Raw genomic sequence first — 20,759 nt, 5'->3', positions numbered from 1 at the left:
GGTTTATAAAAGGATATAATAGAAATGAAAATAAAGGCTTCCTAACTCCATGACCTAGCAGAAAGGCTATAAAAAGAAGTTTTTCTTTGCAAATAGCATGGCAGAACAGTGTTATGGTTCATAAGAGGTGGTTGCCAGTGCTGCAACTACTGAAAACTTTTACAGACTTATGATAGACTAAATACTGAAGACAGGACAGGATGAGCTTAGCTTTGCATCTGTAGCTACAAATGGTATGGTACAGCAATGACAGGTAATTACACACTCTTTGAAGAATAGGATTTGACGAGTTTGATTCTATTGGCACAAAGGATCAGTTTGTGAAAACCAGTTGAATGATGAATTAATTAGCAAATGTTAAAAATAGGAAAATTATACCTGGCATGTTTGTTCCTTAAGTGCAGTTCATAAGACAATATCAAGGTTGGCTTCACTGGATGTTGTCTCGCACTAAATGAGCAGTTTGCATATAGCTTGCAAGCTTGAGTCTCTTTGGCACAACTGGTTAAGTCAATTCCTAACCAGCTGGGCTGTGGTTCATAATGTCGGGTTGCATGCAGCCAGCAGTAACAGATTGGCTGATCAGGCCCTGATCCACTGTGAGGCTTGGTCATGGACTGGGCTGCAGGGGTGTTGACCCCTGAAACACCCTCCAGGTAAACCATAGCTTGGCAACACCTGGAATATTGTTTTAAAACAATATGCAAAGAAACTTTGATGTAATTACGCATGAGAACGTGCAGCATTTAGCACTATTCAACAAATATGATTTTCTACTAAAGACTTTGCCTCAGAAATAAAAACAGGATCAATATGAAAGTATGTTTGGCAGAAAGTATTTTTTTCTTAGCATGAGTAGCAGTATTGTTAAAAAATTACTGATAAACAAAATATTATATGCACAGTATAGTTAATTCATGCTCAGTTTTGTTTCATACGTATGGTAAATGAATCTTATTGTACTATAATTTCATGCTTACAGTTTTCTTTATGTTTGTCAGATCTCCAACAATGGCAGGTGGGTTGTTTGCCATCAATCGCAACTACTTCTGGGAGATTGGAAGCTATGATGATGGAATGGATGTTTGGGGTGGAGAGAACTTAGAGATGTCTTTTAGAGTAAGTACAGTGTCAGATTCTTTCTATTTATAATGTCTTTTTCCAATATTCCTGAAGATGAAAAACAATTTATTTTGTTATCATTTAGTAATTTCCCTGTACTGCATTAACTTGTTGGTCTAGAAGTTTACACTAAGTCTGTAGCTTAAGCAGGATCGTCTGCCTATTTTGCATGTGCTTTTTAATGCTGAACTGCACTTGTTTTAGTTCAAAAAGCAATCTACAAGAGGTAGAGTTTTAAATGTAGCAGTTTTTGGTTTTGACAGGTAATGTTACTTAAGACACATTACAGTTTTTTTGGAGAGACTAATTATTTCTTATTGTCTGTCATGCACTGCAGTTTCATAAGTTTGAATTTTTGTGCCCCTTGTATATATGTATCACATTGGGCCTCTTGAAGTGATTGGAGCTTTAATTACCCAACTTGTTCTTTATCTTAAATGTCTGTGAGATCACTCCTGTTATGCCTCATTTAAAACATAGTGTGGTCTTGAGCTCTCAGTGCTGAACCATTTTGGTAGGTTGGCTGACTTTTCTGGAAGTAATTTTTGTTATTATGGGAAGAGGAGTTGTAGAGGGCATAGCAAGTTTGGAGTGCCACTAATCAAATTTTATATATGGTAATGCTTATTTTAAGAAAAAGATAATTCAGTACATAAAATGATACAGGAAATAATGTATTCACTATGCTTAGTAGCAATTATAAGAATATTGAGTGGAGGCAAGTGATCTGTGGAATTTGATAAGCTGTTGGAATGTAGGCACTGTAAGGCATATGATTGATGGAGTTTGAGATTGGGAAATGCAGTGCTTGCACTCAAAGTGGGGTTGTGAGGTTACAGTCTGGTGGATCAAGATTGGATCATGATGAAGTGTATGCTGTAAGGGAGGCTACAGAACTAGTGAAGACTTTTTTCTTTTGGCCACTACTGTAATAGGTAATGGTCATTGAGTTAAATTATTATGCTTTTAAATTGCTTTTTTTTATCATCTGTTTTTTGACCAGGTATGGATGTGTGGTGGTACATTAGAGACTATACCATGCTCCCGTGTTGGACACATATTTCGCTCCTTCCACCCGTATACCTTCCCAGGTAACAAGGACACTCATGGACTAAACACAGCACGGTTGGCAGAAACATGGATGGATGGTTACAAACGGCTGTTTTATCTTTACAGACCTGAATTAGAGGTAAAATTTGATGAAAAGTAACTCCTACATTGTTTGGCTTTGGCATGTACTATGCATAATGTCCTAAAATATTAAGTTTTTCATAATTTGAAGTACATATAAGAGAAATGGACTGGTTGACCCTTATTGTCTTATACTGTGCCATTATTATTATTACATTCATGGGGGGAGTGCTAAACCCATGGAGGGTCATACAGTGAGTGTCTGGGAGAATGGAAGGCATTCAGGATTGATCCAAGGGGAGCACAGATTCAGTTTCTTGGATCAAAAGCCCTGCATCAGCTGCAAGGAACTACCTTTGAGTGGTTTATACTGTACAAGTCTTTTTAATACAGTACTTAATACTATTAGATACACATTTTGAAATTCCACTTTTCTGCTAATCTGTTTTCTGTATTCTTGTTAGATTTTCTTTTCTCCTTTATATTTTCACACTGCCTCAAGTTTCGAAAATATGAAGATAATCATTAATACACATCTATTTAGAGTTATTGTACAGTGAAACTTAACATGGTAAGGTGATAGACTGAAATAATTGTACAGATTATTTTTCTTTCATTTTACTTGTATGCTAAACTGAATTCTTGGTGATTTTTTTTTTTATTTGCATCATAATACAAGAGACATACCTGAATTGTGACTGCTCTGTCTGCTTTCAGCATTCCGATTATGGAGATGTAAGTGAAAGGAAGGAGCTCAGGAACCGCCTTCAGTGTAAAAGCTTCAAATGGTACCTGGACAATATTTATCCCCAGAAATTTATCCTTGATGAAGATGCTACTGCTTATGGACGAGTGAGTCAAATACTGGCAGGTTACTCAAATAGTGTGTGTAGCCATTTGCTAGCACTAACCAGCATTTCACAACTAGCCCACAAATGGAGCTAATTCTGAAAATGACTTTTCAATCCATCCTTTATTATTAGTAAGTCAGGACTGTCATGACTTAATAAGGATCAAGGACAGACTGAAATGTACTCTTAGGATTGTTTACTAATTTGAGGGTTAGTTGCAAATTGTTCCAGCTATGGAACAGCATTGTGACCTTTATTCTTTACTAACCAGTATTACAAATTTAATTTTTATTAAATTTATTCACAGTTACAGTATAGCATGAGGTTAGCAGATATTCTGATGTTAATTCAGATGCTTACATTGGACAGTACCATATATTGAAAGTTTAACCCTTAAATAACTGTATCTCCCATAAAATTATGCTAGAGACCTCTGCAGTAAATTTGCTCATAATTTTCTTTCTTCACATATTATGCCAGCCAATATCTTGTGCCTTGGCTTAAGTGTTTGAGTATCCTACCATCCAGTCAGGCCTAGGGGGGGGAAAAAAAGTAAGAGCCAGGCAGGTCTACTTTGCATCGTGGATAACAATAATTCAGCAGGACACGTCAACAATGTATGCAACATGCTATTCTGCAGCTACGTGAGTAAATTTGTTTTTATTTAACCTTAAGTACATAGCATACATACATATTTTACACTGGTCTTAAGGTCACATGAGTACATTATAATGTATGTATATTGTTTTTTACTCAGGATAACACTAGGGTGTCAAACTCTGAGATTCATTCCCATATTTCCAAGGATATTGTTCACTGAATCATTTGTATAAGATTTACTTGTACTTAGTGATAAATAATACATGTGCAACACTTGGGTATCTTTATTGCTGAAATGTTTAGCCTGCACAACAGTCTTCAGTCAAATACAGAATACTGGAGACAGCAGTAGTAGTAGTACTGATGTGATCAGACCACTGGCTTTGGAAGGAGGTAGTCCATCAAGCATAAGAATGTGGTCAGACTATATGCTAGAGAGGTGAGATGAAGCAGCTGGAGTTGATGTCACAGGAGAGAATTGCTCACTAATAGAAGTAGGTTATGCTAAACACTTGTTCTGAAAAAGAATTGTTAGAAGTCAGTAGCACAAGAAGAAAAAAAAAAAATTTTTTTCATCAAACTAGCCATATCCCACTGAGGCAGGGTGACCCAAAAAAGAAAACCGAAAGTTCCTCTTTTTAACTCCAGTAATGTATACAGGGGAGGGGGTTACTAGCCCCATGCTCCCAGCATGTAGTTGCCTCTTAAAACATGCATGGCTTAAAGAGGAAGAATTCTTTTGCACTTCCCCATGGAGATAAGAGGAAATAAACCAGAACAAGAACTAGTAAGAAAATAGAAACCCAGAGGGGTGTGTGTGTATGTATGTATGTATGTATGTATGTATATATGTATGTATGTATATGTGTATATATATGTATATGTGTGTGTGTATGTATGTGTATATATATATATTATATATAAGCACTGTTCGCCGTTGCCCAGCAGTGAGAGTAGCCACTCTCATTGCTGAGGTCCAGGTAATAAACCCTGGAGATTAACATAAAATTTTTTTGTTTTTATGAGGATAGTGAGGCTCAGGTTAGGGTGTGTAGAAGAGAGGGAGACTACTTCCCGGTAAAAGTAGGTCTTAGACAGGGATGTGTAATGTCACCATGGTTGTTTAATATACAGTGGACCCCCGGTTAACGATATTTTTTCACTCCAGAAGTATGTTCAGGTGCCAGTACCGACCGAATTTGTTCCCATAAGAAATATTGTGAAGTAGATTAGTCCATTTCAGACCCCTAAACATACACGTACAAACGCACTTACATAAATACACTTACATAATTGGTCACATTCGGAGGTAATCGTTATGCGGGGGTCCACTGTATTTATAGATAGGGTTGTAAAAGAAGTAAATGCTAGGGTGTTCGGGAGAGGGGTGGGATTTAATTATGGGGAATTAAATACAAAATGGTAAGTGACAGTTACTTTTTGTTGATGATACTGTGCTTAGGGGAGATTCTAAAGAAAAATTGCGAAGGTTAGTGGACGAATTTGGGAATGTGTGTAAAGGTAGAAAGTTGAAAGTGAACATAGAAAAGAGTAAGGTGATGAGAGTATCAAATGATTTAGATAAAGAAAAATTGGATATCAAATTGGGGAGGAGGAGTATGGAAGAAGTGAATGTTTTCAGATATTTGGGAGTTGATGTGTCAGCAGATGGATTTATGAAGGATGAGGTTAATCATAGAATTGATGAAGGAAAAAAGGTGAGTGGTGCATTGAGGTATATGTGGAGGCAAAAAATGTTATCTATGGAGGCAAAGAAGCGAATGTATGAAAGTATAGTAGCACCAACACTCTTATATGGGCGTGAAATGTGGGTTGTAAATGCTGCAGCAAGGAAGCGGTTGGAGGCAGTGGAGATGTCCTGTCTAAGGGCATTGTGTGGTGTGAATATAATGCAGAAAATTCGGAGAAGGTGTGGAGTTAATAAAAGTATTAGTCAAAGGGCTGAAGAGGGGTTGTTGAGGTGGTTTGGTCATTTAGAGAGAATGGATCAAAGTAGAATGACATGGAGAGCGTATAAATCTGTAGGGGTAGGAAGGCGGGGTAGGGGTCGTCCTCGTAAAAGTTGGAGGAAGGGGGTAAAATAGGTTTTGTGGGCGAGGGGGCTTGGACTTCCAGCAAGCTTGCATGTGCGTGTTAGATAGGAGTGAATGGAGACGAATGGTATTTGGGACCTGACAAGCTGTTGGAGTGTGAGCAGGGTAATATTTAGTGAAGGGATTCAGGGAAACCTGTTATGTATTTTTATGTAGCCGGACTTGAGTCCTGGAAATGGGAAGTACAATGCCTGCACTTTAAAGGAGGGGTGAGGGATATGTTGTGTATCTTTATATGTATATGCTTCTAAACTGTTGTATTCTGAGCACCTCTGCAAAAACAGTGATTGTGTGTGAGTGAGGTGAAAGTGTTGAATGATGATGAAAGTATTTTCTTTTTGGGGATTTTCTTTCTTTTTTGGGTCACCCTGCCTCGGTGGGAGATGGCCGACTTGTTAAAAAAAAAAAAAATACTGCTATGAGCACTTTAGTGATAAGTGATAATTTTTTGCCAACTTCAGCCTTCCATAAATTGGTAAGTTGTAATCAGATTTATTTTACTTTGTTGTTGTTGTTTTTTTTTTCAAGATTTTGCCTCGACACAGCACATTTTTTTGTAGGTCTCCTGCAGTTTAAGGGTTAAACTAATAATTACCAGTAGTAAGAAATTAAAACTGCTTAAATTAGAAAACTAATAAATATGGTACTGATGTAGTGCATTAATATATATATATATATATATATTCATATAAATTGGATAAGAACAAATACAACTGGTCATGTGCCACTTTAAATTAATGTAAAAGTTCCTGTACAATATACTGTATAAGCTTGATCAGCCATTTTTTTTAAATTAATAATCATATATTTATGGATTTAAATTACTCCAACAACTCATAATATATAATATTTTTTGGTTCCCTTATACTATATAATACTTTTTGGTTCCTAAGGTTATTTTCCTCTTCTCTTTTCTGACTTTTTTACTTTCAGGAATGAACTTGTATAATGAGAATGTCAGTATGGGGGAAATGTATATTTGTCTTTTTAAAGGTGTTATGAATATAGCAAGAAGCATTATTGGTGGAGGGAATGATTATCATGAGGATACCAGTAGGTATGATGCTTTTTTGGAATTCTTATTAAACTGCATACAACTTGCCTGTAGCTTACAGGAAACCGGTGGTGGTTTGAGTGGAAATAAACAATGTATTTGGTGTGAAGACATTAAATTTAGGGGCACAGTCTGACATTTTTCTCAAAAACATAGCCAAACTAATGGCAAACAAAAGCCACAATTTTTTATGTAGTTTGATGATTTCTAACATCTTAATCTCGACTAAAAAAATTGGATTTCAATACACACTCACAGTTCCCGTAAGACACAAGAAAAAGCTAACACTGACTTTTTTGGGTTATCCTAGGTACTTTACATATGTGCTGCTGTGTATGATAATCTATGTAACTGTATTTGTGTGTACTTGAATACACTTACATCACAAGACATCTTGCTTCAGAAAAACAGTACTATCCTATATTAACACCTGCAGCAATATAAATAATTAAAAACTAGGAACTAGCATCATTATGCAGTATTATTTCATAAGGCATCTTTATCAGTGATACCATAAAAAGCTTAAGAGAAATGTGACTTGAAATTCAGCTGACCAGAAATGTACTGGAATTTGTAATTTTATGTTTCTCAATAAATTTAAAATAAATGTAAGCAAACCATATGTGTATGACGAAGATACAGTACTAAATATAAAATATCAATGCTTTTAATAAAACAAAAGAAAGAGAATCATTAGTGAAATTCAGCTTAGCTGAAATGTAATTTTTCACTCTACATTCTTAGCCAGTCTGTGCAAAGCAAATACGTACATGCAAATCATAAAATAAATACATGCAAAGTATCAATCGTTTTATATTAATGTACTAAAAAAAAGAAATTTCTTAAATTCAACTTGGAAGAATCAATTTATAAATCTTTTCTAGATCAATCTGGACAAAAATGTAAGCAGAACAGATAATGCATAAATTAATATATACAAAATCTAAATACAGATGAGAAAACAATTATTTTTTAAAATAATTTCACATAGTACCTGTAGTTTCCAAGCAGCAGGTAGAGTAGCACCTTTAGCATCTACATCCAAAGTGAAATTGAGGCATGCTTGTAAATGTCCTCTTCCTCCTGAAACACATTTTTAAATATACTGTACTGTACATGAAATTTATTTGCAAACATAAATGCTACAATTTTAGAAGTGAACGTGTCCTTTGTTTTAATTATATAAAAAATGGATGAACTGCTAAACAGAAGCTAACATTACACTGATATAACAGTAAACATAATGGACATTTTTATAAGAAATAACCAGCAAGGGATTTTCAAGAGTTGATAGGCCACATGCTCCTAACTGCCATATTTAAGTTGGTATACAGTAGACTGTCACTTAACAGTGTTCCTTCGTTCTTATGTTCTTATGTTCTTAACCCAATCTGTTAAGTTTTTCGCCTTAATATGGTTGCAAAATTGCGGCATATTTTCAATGAATGTGCCATATTAATGTTTATATAGCGGAGTGCATGTAGGGGAAAATGTGGCATGCACCAGGTTCTTTTCCTTCCAAATTGCAGTGAGCATATGGGTGAGTCCACTATCTTATGGGGAAAGCCTACATAATGTACACAACCTCTCACCTCAGTGCTCTGTCTGTTTGTTAACAGTATCATACCTCAGCCACATGCCTCCACCATACCGCTTGTCTCCACCCACTCACTGCCGCACATCTAGCAACCTCCATCCATACAATTCTCTCTCCCCCTTCCCCTCCTATGGCCACACACCAGCACCACTTTCCCATGATCACATTTCTTCACTACCTGAAATATCACTTTCCTCAACCCCATGTCCTCACATACACCATTTTCCCATGGCCACACCTTATTCACCCGTTCACTACAACACACCTAATCGTAGTCACCCACCACACCAACACTAGGCCACTGACAACTACACTTTTCACTCACACCACAATCCCACACCCTCAAGCCCAGTCCCATGCTCACACCTTACCCCATGCTTTCATGGCTCATATGCCCTAACGTGCTGTCCGCTCACCTAGTAACATGGCCATTCACCACCCTCATTATTGACCACATCACCAACTGCACACTCACCCACCCAATCACCTACACCAGGCCACCAACACCATCACACTGCCTCATTTCTTCCAGTCTTCAACTCCATCCACTGCTGAGTAGCCTCCATCTCCTGCCCCTACCCCTCAATCTCCATCTCTCATACCAGCAGTTTTCCATTCCCCATCCCCCCAGTGTCAAGCCCCCCCTCACCCTACCTGCTCTAACCTTTATTGCTTAACTATTCCTGTGTACACCCCAACCTTGACTACTCTAACCCCCCACTGTTGCAAAGAGTGGGACAACCAGTCATAAGGTACTTTAGTCTACTAGTAAAGATGTGGATGCAGGATCTTTGACTGACACACATCACTACATTGACCTACAATTACATTATCATCATTTTTTTTACAATTTCAAGACCTAAAAAATTTTAAGTGACTTTTTTTTTGGGGGGGAAGGGGGGTATAAGAACATAACCCTAGTTTTCCTGTATTCTCATGTTAACCAACAGTCAACTGTTATGTATTGTATTTCATACTTTTGAATTTCAAACCTTGCATTTGACCTTTTTGGAATTAATATCCAAATGGTTTTTCCTGGCATTCAATCCCAGTGTTTATATAAATAGGAAGGTTTTGATTAATCAAGTGTATTTAATCTAATATACTTTACTTATTACACATAACATTAGTATGTTATGATTTTAAACATTTACTGTCAGATGTACAGTGGTACCCTGAGTTTTATACAGCTCCCAGCTCGAACAATTATATAAGTGTATCATTGTAAGTGCTTTTGTAAGTGTATTTTTGGGGGGTCTGAAACGGACTAATCTAATTTACATTATTCCTTATGGGAACAAATTCATTCGGTAACAGCACTTGAACAGCTTTCTGGAACGAATTATGGCCGAAACTTGGAGTACCACTGTATTTTATTCTGCTCCTTCAGTTGCTACTGCACCATTGTAATATAAACCACTTTATGTGCAGTAATTATTACCTGGAGTATACCTGGAGAGGGTTTCGGAGGTCAACGCCCCTGCGGCCCAGTCTGTGACCAGGCCTTGTGGTGGATCAGAGCCTGATCAACCAGGCTGTTATTGTTGGCCGCATGCAACCCGACATACGAACCACAGCCTGGCTGGTCAGGTACTGACTTTAGGTGCCTGTCCAGTGCCTTCTTGAAGACAGCCATACTAAATTTTACACAAAACTTAAAGTTACGTGCAAAAAAATTATCTAAATACCTGTGCTAATTTATACTAGCTTGTAATTACTAGTTTCATTTAAGCTTTCCTTAGAATGTACAAAAATCAATGTAATCCCAGAACTAAATCAACACCCAGTAATTCTAGGAAATAAAATATGATTAGAATTATTTTATATGTTATGATCATCAGTGTTCATGTCAAAATCTCTTTACCACTAGTTTAGTAAATTACTACCTCACCACTTTAAACATAACTATACAGAAATTGTATGTGCTAAATTGTCACTTAAAATTATTCCATTTAAAAGTCATTATCTGAGTACCTATAGTTTTGTTAAGTCATTGTAAGTATTAGTTTTAGTCTGCCTAAAATGCTTTGCATAACAAGGGGCTTTCAAAGAACATTGTACTATACTGGCCAGGTTGTGGCAGCCACCACTAAAATTCTTATTGTCAAGAGATCGAATCATCCAAGTTAGTTTTTTCAGAAAACCTACCAGCCAAGTTATTAGGTGGTCCCTGAAAATTACTTCTTTTAGTGTTGAATGATGATGAAAGTATTTTCTTTTTGGGGATTTTTTTTCTTTTTTGAGTCACCCTGCCTCGGTGGGAGACGGCCGACTTGTTAAAAAAAAGGGGGGGGGGGCTTTCAAAGAACATTGTACTATACAGATATGTAATCCTAAAACTGTAACAACACCTTGTATTTTTGGAAAATAAAATTTGTATTTAACCTGTACAAATAATTGTACTATATCAGGAATATAATCCTGGGAAACTTGTTTGCTTGGGTAAGGGATAAGAAGGAGTACCTTCACACCAAAACTAGAGTTAGTGATGTCTACGTGATGTATGTTAATATGCTACACAGTTTTGTTATTTGTGTGTGACTTTTGTTAAAGATATTAAACAGATTCTGAAAATGTGCGTGTTCTGTACTGTGCTTGGAGTCTCTTGACCTGTACTCACTGGAGGGCAGGCAAGAGACAAAATTATAATTGAAAAACTTGCATTACTATTGCTGATACTGTTATGTTAGTTGCTTTAGTAAATAATACTTTATATACAATAGTGTGTATAAATTTCTTGTTAATTAATAAAATGCACTATAATATTAAGGTCACAATAAGGTCACCATTTCAACAAACTTTGTACACCATATTGAATAAATGTGAACTTTTTTTTTATACTTAAGAACATTCTTTGATGACTTATAAAACTTATAGAATGACTTGACAGTCTGACTTCACAAGACTAATGAGATGACTGTAATCACTTGATTCTTTTTTGTTGAAAATTATATCACTGATGCATGCAAAATGCATCAATATTTTAGATTTTCTTGTCAGAGTTCTGTAAAGATAATTAAAAAGGAAATACAGTCATTACCTTAAACTATACATTACTTGAAAATATAAATAAATAAATAATACACACACACACACACACACACACACACACACACACACACACACACACACACACACACACACACACACACACACACACACACACACAGCCATTTATAATTGATTACAGTTTGAACTTTGGAACTTGCATGCATTTTTTACCTTCTGAAATTTTGAATAACTTGTATGGTATACAGTAGCATGAAACCAACTGTAAGAGTTTGACAGCATTATCAAAATACATTTATTTATTGGGTTTATTTAAAGTTCACAAATTCTCTGAGAAAAAAATTGAGCTCATGCTCATGCAATTGGTTGTCAAATCATGCATGGCTGGTGCATCCACCTTGAATTCATCTGTGCATCCCTCTCTCTCTTGTGTGTCCTGGTTTCAATAACATCCTTGGTAAACCCTCTCAGGATCTCAAAGTTTCATTCCTAAAGACCTTATGGAATGTCCTACAAACCAGAGTATCAAGATTTTAATGGGAAAGCTTAGTTTTATTTTAAAAGCTCTAATCTAAGGGTGTATTGATGCAAGTTTTTTTTTACATTTTATTATAAATTCATTTTGACAAATTACAGTACAACCCCTGTATTCACTGATTCAATATCTGCAGTTTCAGTTATCCATAGTTTACTGTGGCCCAAAAATACCTCTTTATTTTGCATAATAATAGCCCCATAGCACAAAAGTAGAGAAGCTGGCAATTCTTCAAAGACTAAGAGAAGCCGTGAAATGCTTCCCATCAGTGAAAAAGTGATAATTCTTAACTTACTGTGCATAATTTATCAATTAAACTTATAATAGGTATGTATAGGACTTATATATAGGGTTTGCTACTATCTTTGGTTTTGGTATCCATGGAAGTTTTTTCATGGAGTGTCGAGTGTCAGACAACTCTACATAACTCCAACGCTGCCACATGGCGGCATGACCCAGCACTGATAGCCAGAATGGCAGGCTTTAGTTGTGTCTCAGCGCTTGTAGTGTTCAGACGTGTGTCTGCTGTTCACTGATATTTTGTTTTTGCTTTTTATTTTGCAACTTTAATTTCACTGTGAAAATGTCAATACAAGCTGCAGATACCACTATGAGTAACAGTGAGAAAAAGAAAAGGAAGCATCTGACATTATCAATAACGCAGAAAGAGTTACTGCAGAAGCATGATCGTGGTGTGTCAGAGCAGTGTCTTACTGAAGAATATGGTGTTAGAACTACCACTGTTTACGATTTAAAGAAACAGAAAGACAAGTTACTGAAGTATTATAGTGACAGTGATGACCAAAATCTAATTAAAAATAGGAAAACACTGCATAGGGCAAAAAACGAAGATCTTGACTATGTGCTAATGTAGTGGATTCTACAATGAAGAAGTTAAACATATGCCACTGACTGGTTTGTTGGTCATGAAACAAGCTAGAATATACCCTGAAGACCTGAACATTGAAGGCGAGTGTCAATATTCAGATGGTTGGCTTCAGAAATTTAAGAAGCGTAATGGTGTAAAATATCTGAAAATCTGTGGTGAAAAAGCTTCTGCTGACCATGAAGCAGCTGAAAATTACATTGACAAATTTGCCAAGATAATATCTGATGAAAACCTTAGTCCTGAACAAATTTTCAGTGGTGATGAAACAGCTCTCTACTGGCGCTATGTTCCTAGAAAACATTAACAACGGCTGATGTGAGAGCACCAACAGGTTTTAAGGATGCTAAGGACAGGTTAACTATTCTTGGGTGTGCCAGTGCTGCAGGCACACACAAGGTGAAATTGGCAGTGATTGGAAAAATCAACATCTGAGAAGTCTGACAGGTGTACACAATTTACCTGTGCATTATTATGCCAACAAGAATGTATGGGTAACCTAAGAAATGTTTTCCAATTTGTTCAATAACCGCTTTATACCAGCTGCATGAGCTCATTGCAGGCAAGCTGGACTAGAAGAAAACCGTAAAATTTTACTGTTCCTGGATAACTGCTCTGCACATCCCCCTGCTGAGCTTCTTGTGAAAAGTAATGTTTTCACCATCTACTTGCCCCCCTAATGTGACGCCTGTATAACAGCCTTGTGACCAAGGAATTTTATGCTCCATGAGGAGCAAGTATAAAGACTATTTTTTAAACTGTATGCTTGCTCAGTGCCCCAAGGCACTGTCCTGGCACCTCTGCTGTTTCTCATCCTCATAGCAGACATAGACAAAAACACCTGGCACACTTTTGTATCATCATTTGCAGATGACACTAAAATAAGCATGAAAGTCACCATGGTAGAGGACACTGAAAAAGTACAGGAAAACATAAACAGGGTTTTCCAGTGGGTAGTGGAGAACAACATGACGTTCAATGGTGATAAGTTCCAGCTGCTTAGGTATGGAAAGAAATAAGAACTCAAAAGGAACACTATATACAAAACTCAAGAGGGTCAGCAAATAGAACGTAAGGAACACGTAAAAGACCTAGGAATAATTATGTCAGTCAGCGGACCTTTCTTTTAACCCTTTCATGGTTCGTGCTGTAGATCTACGACTTTGAGTTGAGGATCCAAACCGTAGATCTACGCCATGAGCTCAGCTCACTCTGATAAGCTGAGCGGTAAATTTGGGCCTAGATATGAGAGAATACATCTATGTAGTATGTGTGCACCACATAAAACAAATCCTGCAGCACACAGTGCATAATGAGATAAAAAAAACACACCATGATTTTCGATTAAAACAGTGACTTTGCAGTGTTTTTTTGAATGTTTTTTATAGTTGTATTTGCGATTTCTTGGTCTCATTTGATAGAATGGAATATATATTACAGAAATTGAGATGATTTTTATTGGTTTTAGTAGTGGAAATGGCTTGAAACTGAGCTCAAAGTAGCAGAAATGTTAAATTTTTGCTGATGTTCAAGACTAAACAAATGACCTCACATCTAAGACATGCCAGCTGGTGGGTCTAATATGTGTTCACAAATGTGGTGATATTATTTATACAATTATTACAATACTGCATAACAGTAAATCTTCTATTTTTGGTTTGAATAAAAATTCATTATGTGAATAAAAAATCAAAATGGAATTCATTTGTAAAGCCTGAAAATGTAACTAATGAACAGAGGAAATGTTAGTTTAGTGCCAGGAATGCCTGCAGTGTTTATTCTGGACCCTATTTTGAATTTGGAATATTTTGAGCTTTGTGTTAAATTGGCCAAATTACCAATCACTTTATTTTGTAGTTGAAACAGTTGACTTGGCGATTTCTTGTGCTCAACCGATAGAATAGAAGTAATACTAGTGAAATAGCTAAGAATTTGGTCGACTGGAATAATGTAATTGGCCTAAAATGGGAGTCAAAGTTGGTAAAATCGCCGATGTGTAAATATCACTGACACATCAAAATTCATGAGCATAATTTCGTCAGTTTTCCATCAAATTTCGTACTTTTTGTTTTATTACCTTCAGAAAAAGATTATCTACCATTTCATAAGAAAATTCTTGGACCCTGGTACATACTTTGAAATTTGGCCTCTGGACCCTGAAAGAGTTAAACACCATAACAAGACAAAGATCACGACAGCCAGGAAGATGATAGGGTGGGTATTGAGAACTTTCAAAACACGGGAAATAATGCCGATGGTGACACTCTTCAAATCGCTAGTGCTCCCTCACTTAGAATATTGCTCAGTGCTGACGGCCCCATTCAAAGCAGGAGAATATCAGAGCTGGAGCAAATACAGAGATCGTTTACGGCTCACATTGAGCCTGTAAAGCCCCTAAACTACTAGGAACGCCTGCAAGTCTTGAAGACGTATTCATTGGAGCGGAGGAGAGAGAGATACATGATAATATATACCTGGAAAATACTCGAAGGCCTGGTCCCAAATCTGCACACTGCCGTAACAGCATACTGGAATGAGAGATATGGGAGGAAGTGTAAAATAAACCCAGTGAGGAGCAGTGGTGTGGGGACAATAAGGGAACACTGTATCAACATCCAGGGTCCCAGACTATTCAACATCTTACCAGAAGATATCATAAACATGGCTGGAACAAGTGTAGAAGCCTTCAAGAGGAAACTGGACAAGTATCTTCACCAGGTGCCAGATCAACCAGACTGTGATGGATATGTGGGGCAGCGGGCCTCTAGCAGCAACAGCCTGGTTGACCAGGCAAGCACCAGACGAGCCTGGCCCATGGCCAGGCTCAGAGTAGATAAACTCTGCGAAACTCTTCAAAGGTATATCAAAGGTTGCTGCAGTCAACAGTGGAGTAGGAATCCAAGAGTTCAGTGTTAAGAATGCCATTTATGCAGTTGTAAATGCTTGAAAGGATGTTGATAAATCAGCATTAACAAATGCTTGGCACAGACTTTGGCCTAAATTGATGTTTGTCGTAAATGAACCTACAGATGAAGACTTTGAACGATTTTGTGTCGCTGATGAGATGATGATATCAAACCTCGTAATTTACGCTAAAAGTTTATCGGACAAAAGCTTAAATAAGTTGCAGGAAGCTGACGTCAAAGAAATGCTGAACACTGACAATCATGCACCAGTTGTGCATTCCTTGAGTGATAGTGAAATTGCTGAAATGGTGTTAAATACAAGTAAGCATGAGAACAGTAGTGATGATGATGACATTGTGAACACAGGTGAAAAAGTCCCCATAGACAATATGGTGAAAATGTCTGATCAGTTAATTGCTGGCCTTGAACAACGTGCATTTATCAGTGAGCAAGAGATTATGGCAATTTACTCAGAAACCTATGTTAATAAGGCAGATAACACTTGAAGTCTTTAAAATTGCCGTCTGTCAATCGTCTTGAGAATCATATTCCTGGTCTATAATTATCCCATTATTTCATTTATCAATATATTACTCTATAAATAAACCATAGTAGTACATATTTGTAGTCTTTATTTATCCCACTTAGTGTGAGTATTCATACATTTTTGCTGCAGTGTTAATGCTTGATTATGGGGTGCTGCCCTAGACCCGACCTTCATTCTGAAATTCGAAACACTATTGACCCCAAAGGTTTCAGATAAATGAATGTGGATCTGTAGTCTCAACATACTTCTGCACTTTCTTCAGTTTCTTAACATGCTTCTGTAGCCTTGTGAGAGTTTCTGTACCCTTTTGAGGATGCTGTACTCTCCTATACTGTAGAAATTTCTCCCAAGTTAGTGACATTTGTAAGCAGAGTAATATATGTATCAAAATTAAGAAATGTTATATTAATCATCTTCAGTACTACATAGAATACAATAGTCTTAATTATATCTTCAGCATTTAGCATCATACTGTATTTCAGACTAGCCACCTAAATTTTCCTGGGCTTCTTGTCTAACTCTGTTAGCAATCATAATCTCTCAAATTATGACATCTATTTTACTCAGCTGAGTTCGTTAAAGTTCATGGGATTCAGTGACCTATACTGCACGATAATGGTTGACCTGCTTAATAATGTGAAAATCTCTTAGTTTACTTTGTTCATGTTTGAATGCAGTTGTTACATACCTTAATAGAACAACAGTATGCATTTGCACTACTGATTCTCACCAAGTATTTATCCTGACAGTCTTCACTCAGTGTGCCTTTTAGTTCAATAACATTAGCTCATGTGTTCTTCCTGCCAGAGCATCCAGGAGTAGCCACTAGATCATCTACAGCAATATTTCTCAAACAGTGGGCCACTTTCCCCATGGGAGCCATGAGTGGAGCACACATTGAATAACTGGTGGGTCATCTGGAAGATTGGCTGATAATACCTGGAGTATACCTGGAGAGGGTTTCAAGGCTCAATGCCCCAGCAGCTTGGTCTGAGACCAGGCCTCATGGTGGATCAGGGTGTTACTGCTGGCCACATGCAAACTGACACATGAACCACAGCCTGGCTGGTCAGGTACTGACTTTAGGTGCCTGTCCAGTGCCTTCTTGAAGACAGCCAGGGGTTTATTGGTAATCACCTTTCTGTATGCTGGGAAGCAGTTGAACAGTCTTGGGCCCATGACACTTATTGTGTTGTCTCTCAGTGTATTTATGGCACCCCTGCTTTTTGTTGGGGGAATGTTGCATCTTTTGCCGAGTCTTTTGTCTTCATAGGGAGTGATTTTCATGTGCAAGTTTGGTACTAATCTTTCTAGGATTACCTGTGTTCCGGGGAATACAAATCAAGGGACTTCAATCGCTCCTAGTAATTTAGGTGCTTTATCGTACTTTTGTGTGCTGTGAAAGTTATTTGTACACTCTCCAGGTCAGCAATTTTGCCTGCCTTGAAGGGGGTAGTTAGTGTACAGCAGTATTCCAGCCTGGAGAGAACAAGCAATTTGAAGAGAATCATCATGGGCTTGGTGTCCCTAATTGTGAAGGTTCTCATTATCCTTATCATTTTCCTAGCAGATGAGGTAGATACATTGCTGTGGTCTTTGAAGGCGAGATCCTCTGACATTATCATTCCCAGGTCCTTCACATTACTTTTTTGCTCTATTGTATGGTTAGAATTTGTTGTATACCCTGATACAGTTTTAATTTCCTCAAGTTTTCCATATCTGAGTAGTTGAAATTTCTGTTCATTGAACTTCATATTGTTTTGAGTGGCCCCCCCTCACGGAAGGTTCCTTGATGTTGGTGAGGGGCTCTTGATTTAGGGAATTGGAACTGTGCTCCAGTTCCCCGAATTAAGCCTGAATGCCTTCCACATCTCCCACCCGGGCGCTGTATAATCCTACGGGTTTAGCGCTTCCCCTTTGATTATAATAATAATAAATAATTTGAGTGGCCCACTTGTTGAAGGCTTTTACAGAATCTGTGTATACTACATCTTTATTTTGTTTATCCTCTATGGCATCCAGGACCTTGTCATAGTGGTCCAGTAGCTGGAACAGGTAGTAGCAACCTACTCTAAACCCGTGTTGCCCTGGGTTGTGTAACTGATGGGTATCTAGGTAGTTGGCGATCTTGCTTCTTGGAACCCTTTCAAAGATTTTTATGACATGGGATGTTAGTGCTGTTGGTCTGTAGTTCTTTGCAGTTGCTTTACTGGCATCTTTGTAGAGTGGGGCTATGTCTGTTGTTTTTAGTGAGTGTGGGATGACCCCTGTGTCAATGCTCCCTCTCCATAGAATGCTGAAGGCACATGACAGGGGCTTCTTGCAGTTCTTGATGAACACCGAGTTCCACAAGTCTGGGCCTGGGGCAGAGTACATGGGCATGTCATTTATTGCTTTTTCAAAATCTCGTGGTGTGAGGATAATATCAGATATTTTTGAGATGACCAGATTTTGGGTCTCATTCATAAAGAATTTATTTGGATTGTCGACCTTTAGTCTGGGTAATGGCTCATTGAATATTGAGTTGTATTGAGACTTCAGTATCTCACTCATTTCTTGGCTGTCATCTGTGTATGTCCCATCTCACCTAAGCAGAGGCCCATTACTGGATGTTTTTTCCTTAGATTTGGCATATGAGAAGTATTTTTTTTTTTTTTTCAATTTCCTTTATGAACTTCAGCTCTTCCTGCAATTCTTGTCTCCTGTAAGATTCCTTCAGCTTAAGTTCGATATTTGCCTTTCATTGACCAGTGCCTCCCTTTGTATTTCAGATATATTGGCCCTCTCAGCAGCTTTGTGATTCTTCACCTTCGTCTGTATAGGGAGCGTCTCTCTCTTTCTAGTTTACACTGTTTTACAGAAATGTACATCCTGCTGCACAGTCAGGTCAGTAAGCAAATGGTCAGGTGTCAGTTCAGAGTGTGATATTTGTACAGTAGGGCTCTGCTTTGCGGCGTTCCGTTAATATGGACATTTCAGATTATGACCAAAACTTGCTATACGGCTCCCCCCACCTGACTTGCTAATATGGTCACTGTGCCCTTCCTGGTTTGTTTACATTCTGGGTGAGCTCCATGAATATTGCGTCTCTCCATTATGCCTGGAAACTTTCCAAAATTTCAAGTGTTTTAAAGTTATTTCATGTTTTACATATACATGTACTACTCTGATAATCATACTTATGTGTACCTGTACCTAAAAAAGCTTACACACTGTGCTGACATGCAGGTACACATTAAAATCACTAAGAGTGACTTATTAGTCTTGAGGATGCCATAATAATAATAATAATAATAATAATAATAATAATAATAATATGCAATAATAATCATTCAGAAGCACATTAAATGTTGTATATTACATTAATATACATACGTAAACATTTTGATTAATCCATGTATGATTTCTTTTTCAAAATTATATAATAAACATGCTATGTAACACATAAACATAATAAATGCACATAAATACACCCCACAGTAGAGCTCTGGTGGCCTGGTGGCTAAAGCTCTCACTTCACATGGTGAGGGTCGGGGTTCAATTCCCAGCCAGGGTAGAAACATTGGGCATGTTGTCTATGTTCACCCATCAGTAAAATGGGTATCTGGGTGTTAGTCGATTGGTGTGGGTCGCATCCTGGGACTCTGACGTAATTTGCCTGAAATGCTCAGCATAAGGGGCTTTCTGTATAGTGGTACATATGTCATTGATGTCAGCTAGGCCTGTATACCATGTACATGTACTCGTAGTAAATAAAGATATTATTATTATTACAAATATTTTAAGGTAAGTGAGTGTACTATATATGCATTTTATCGCTCTAGGGCACTTTAAAAGGCATAGTATATTACGTGTGGGTGGGGTGGCCTGGCTGGCTACCATACCTCCCACACCTGACTTCTTACAATAAACACTACTCACCTCTCACCCTACATTAAGACTACAAATATTTTAAGTTAAGTAATGAGTGTACTGTGTGTGTATTTTACTTTTTATTGTTTATAATGCCTAGTTCTATTACTAACTTAGTATATGTTAGTGTAACTTGTTATCTGGCATTTATATGCATTTATAAGTGGAAAAATGGGATTCTGCTTTCCGGTGGTAGCCTGGAACCTAACTTGCTGTATAAATGGGGCCCTACTCTATGAGGGGTACAATTATTATTATTATAATCAAAAAGAAGCGCTAAGCCACAAGGGCTATACAGCGCTGCAGGGTAGGGAAGGAAGCGAGGGTATTGGGTGGCAGAAGGGAGGAGGGATGATCAGTAGGTTACAGAAAACAGCGGGGCAGGGGATAGTACGGGGGTAGAGGGTAGCAAGAGATTGAAGTAGAAAGGGCTGAAGGTATCAGAATTTGTGAAGTAAGTCAGTTGTTGTCAAAAAGTCAATGAGAGAGTCCGGA

At 37.6% G+C, this 20,759-nt stretch overlaps 1 protein-coding gene and 1 long non-coding RNA gene across 3 annotated transcripts in view; one reads left to right on the top strand and one right to left on the bottom strand.

Moving 5' to 3' along the window:
* LOC128701316 (Polypeptide N-Acetylgalactosaminyltransferase 1) overlaps positions 1 to 20,759 on the top strand; it is a 631,487-nt gene that overhangs the window by 556,576 nt on the left and 54,152 nt on the right. For both annotated transcript variants that reach the window (XM_053794984.2, XM_070091925.1), the window contains exons 6-8: positions 1,002 to 1,119; positions 2,126 to 2,311; positions 2,971 to 3,105. In XM_053794984.2, the coding sequence (XP_053650959.2) occupies positions 1,002 to 1,119; positions 2,126 to 2,311; positions 2,971 to 3,105 (439 nt within the window). The remainder of the gene's footprint in view (positions 1 to 1,001; positions 1,120 to 2,125; positions 2,312 to 2,970; positions 3,106 to 20,759) is intronic.
* Positions 3,974 to 7,958, bottom strand: LOC138853697 (uncharacterized). Its single transcript, XR_011392861.1, has 2 exons — positions 7,867 to 7,958; positions 3,974 to 4,221 (listed from the first exon to the last, which is right to left on the bottom strand). It is a non-coding gene; the product is annotated as an uncharacterized lncRNA (long non-coding RNA).

The sequence above is a fragment of the Cherax quadricarinatus genome, chromosome 37, assembly GCF_038502225.1.
Source record: "Cherax quadricarinatus isolate ZL_2023a chromosome 37, ASM3850222v1, whole genome shotgun sequence".
NCBI lineage: Eukaryota > Metazoa > Arthropoda > Malacostraca > Decapoda > Parastacidae > Cherax > Cherax quadricarinatus.
The sequence above is the reverse complement of the archived record's forward strand: the minus strand, read 5'-3'. Positions and strand labels throughout refer to the sequence as shown.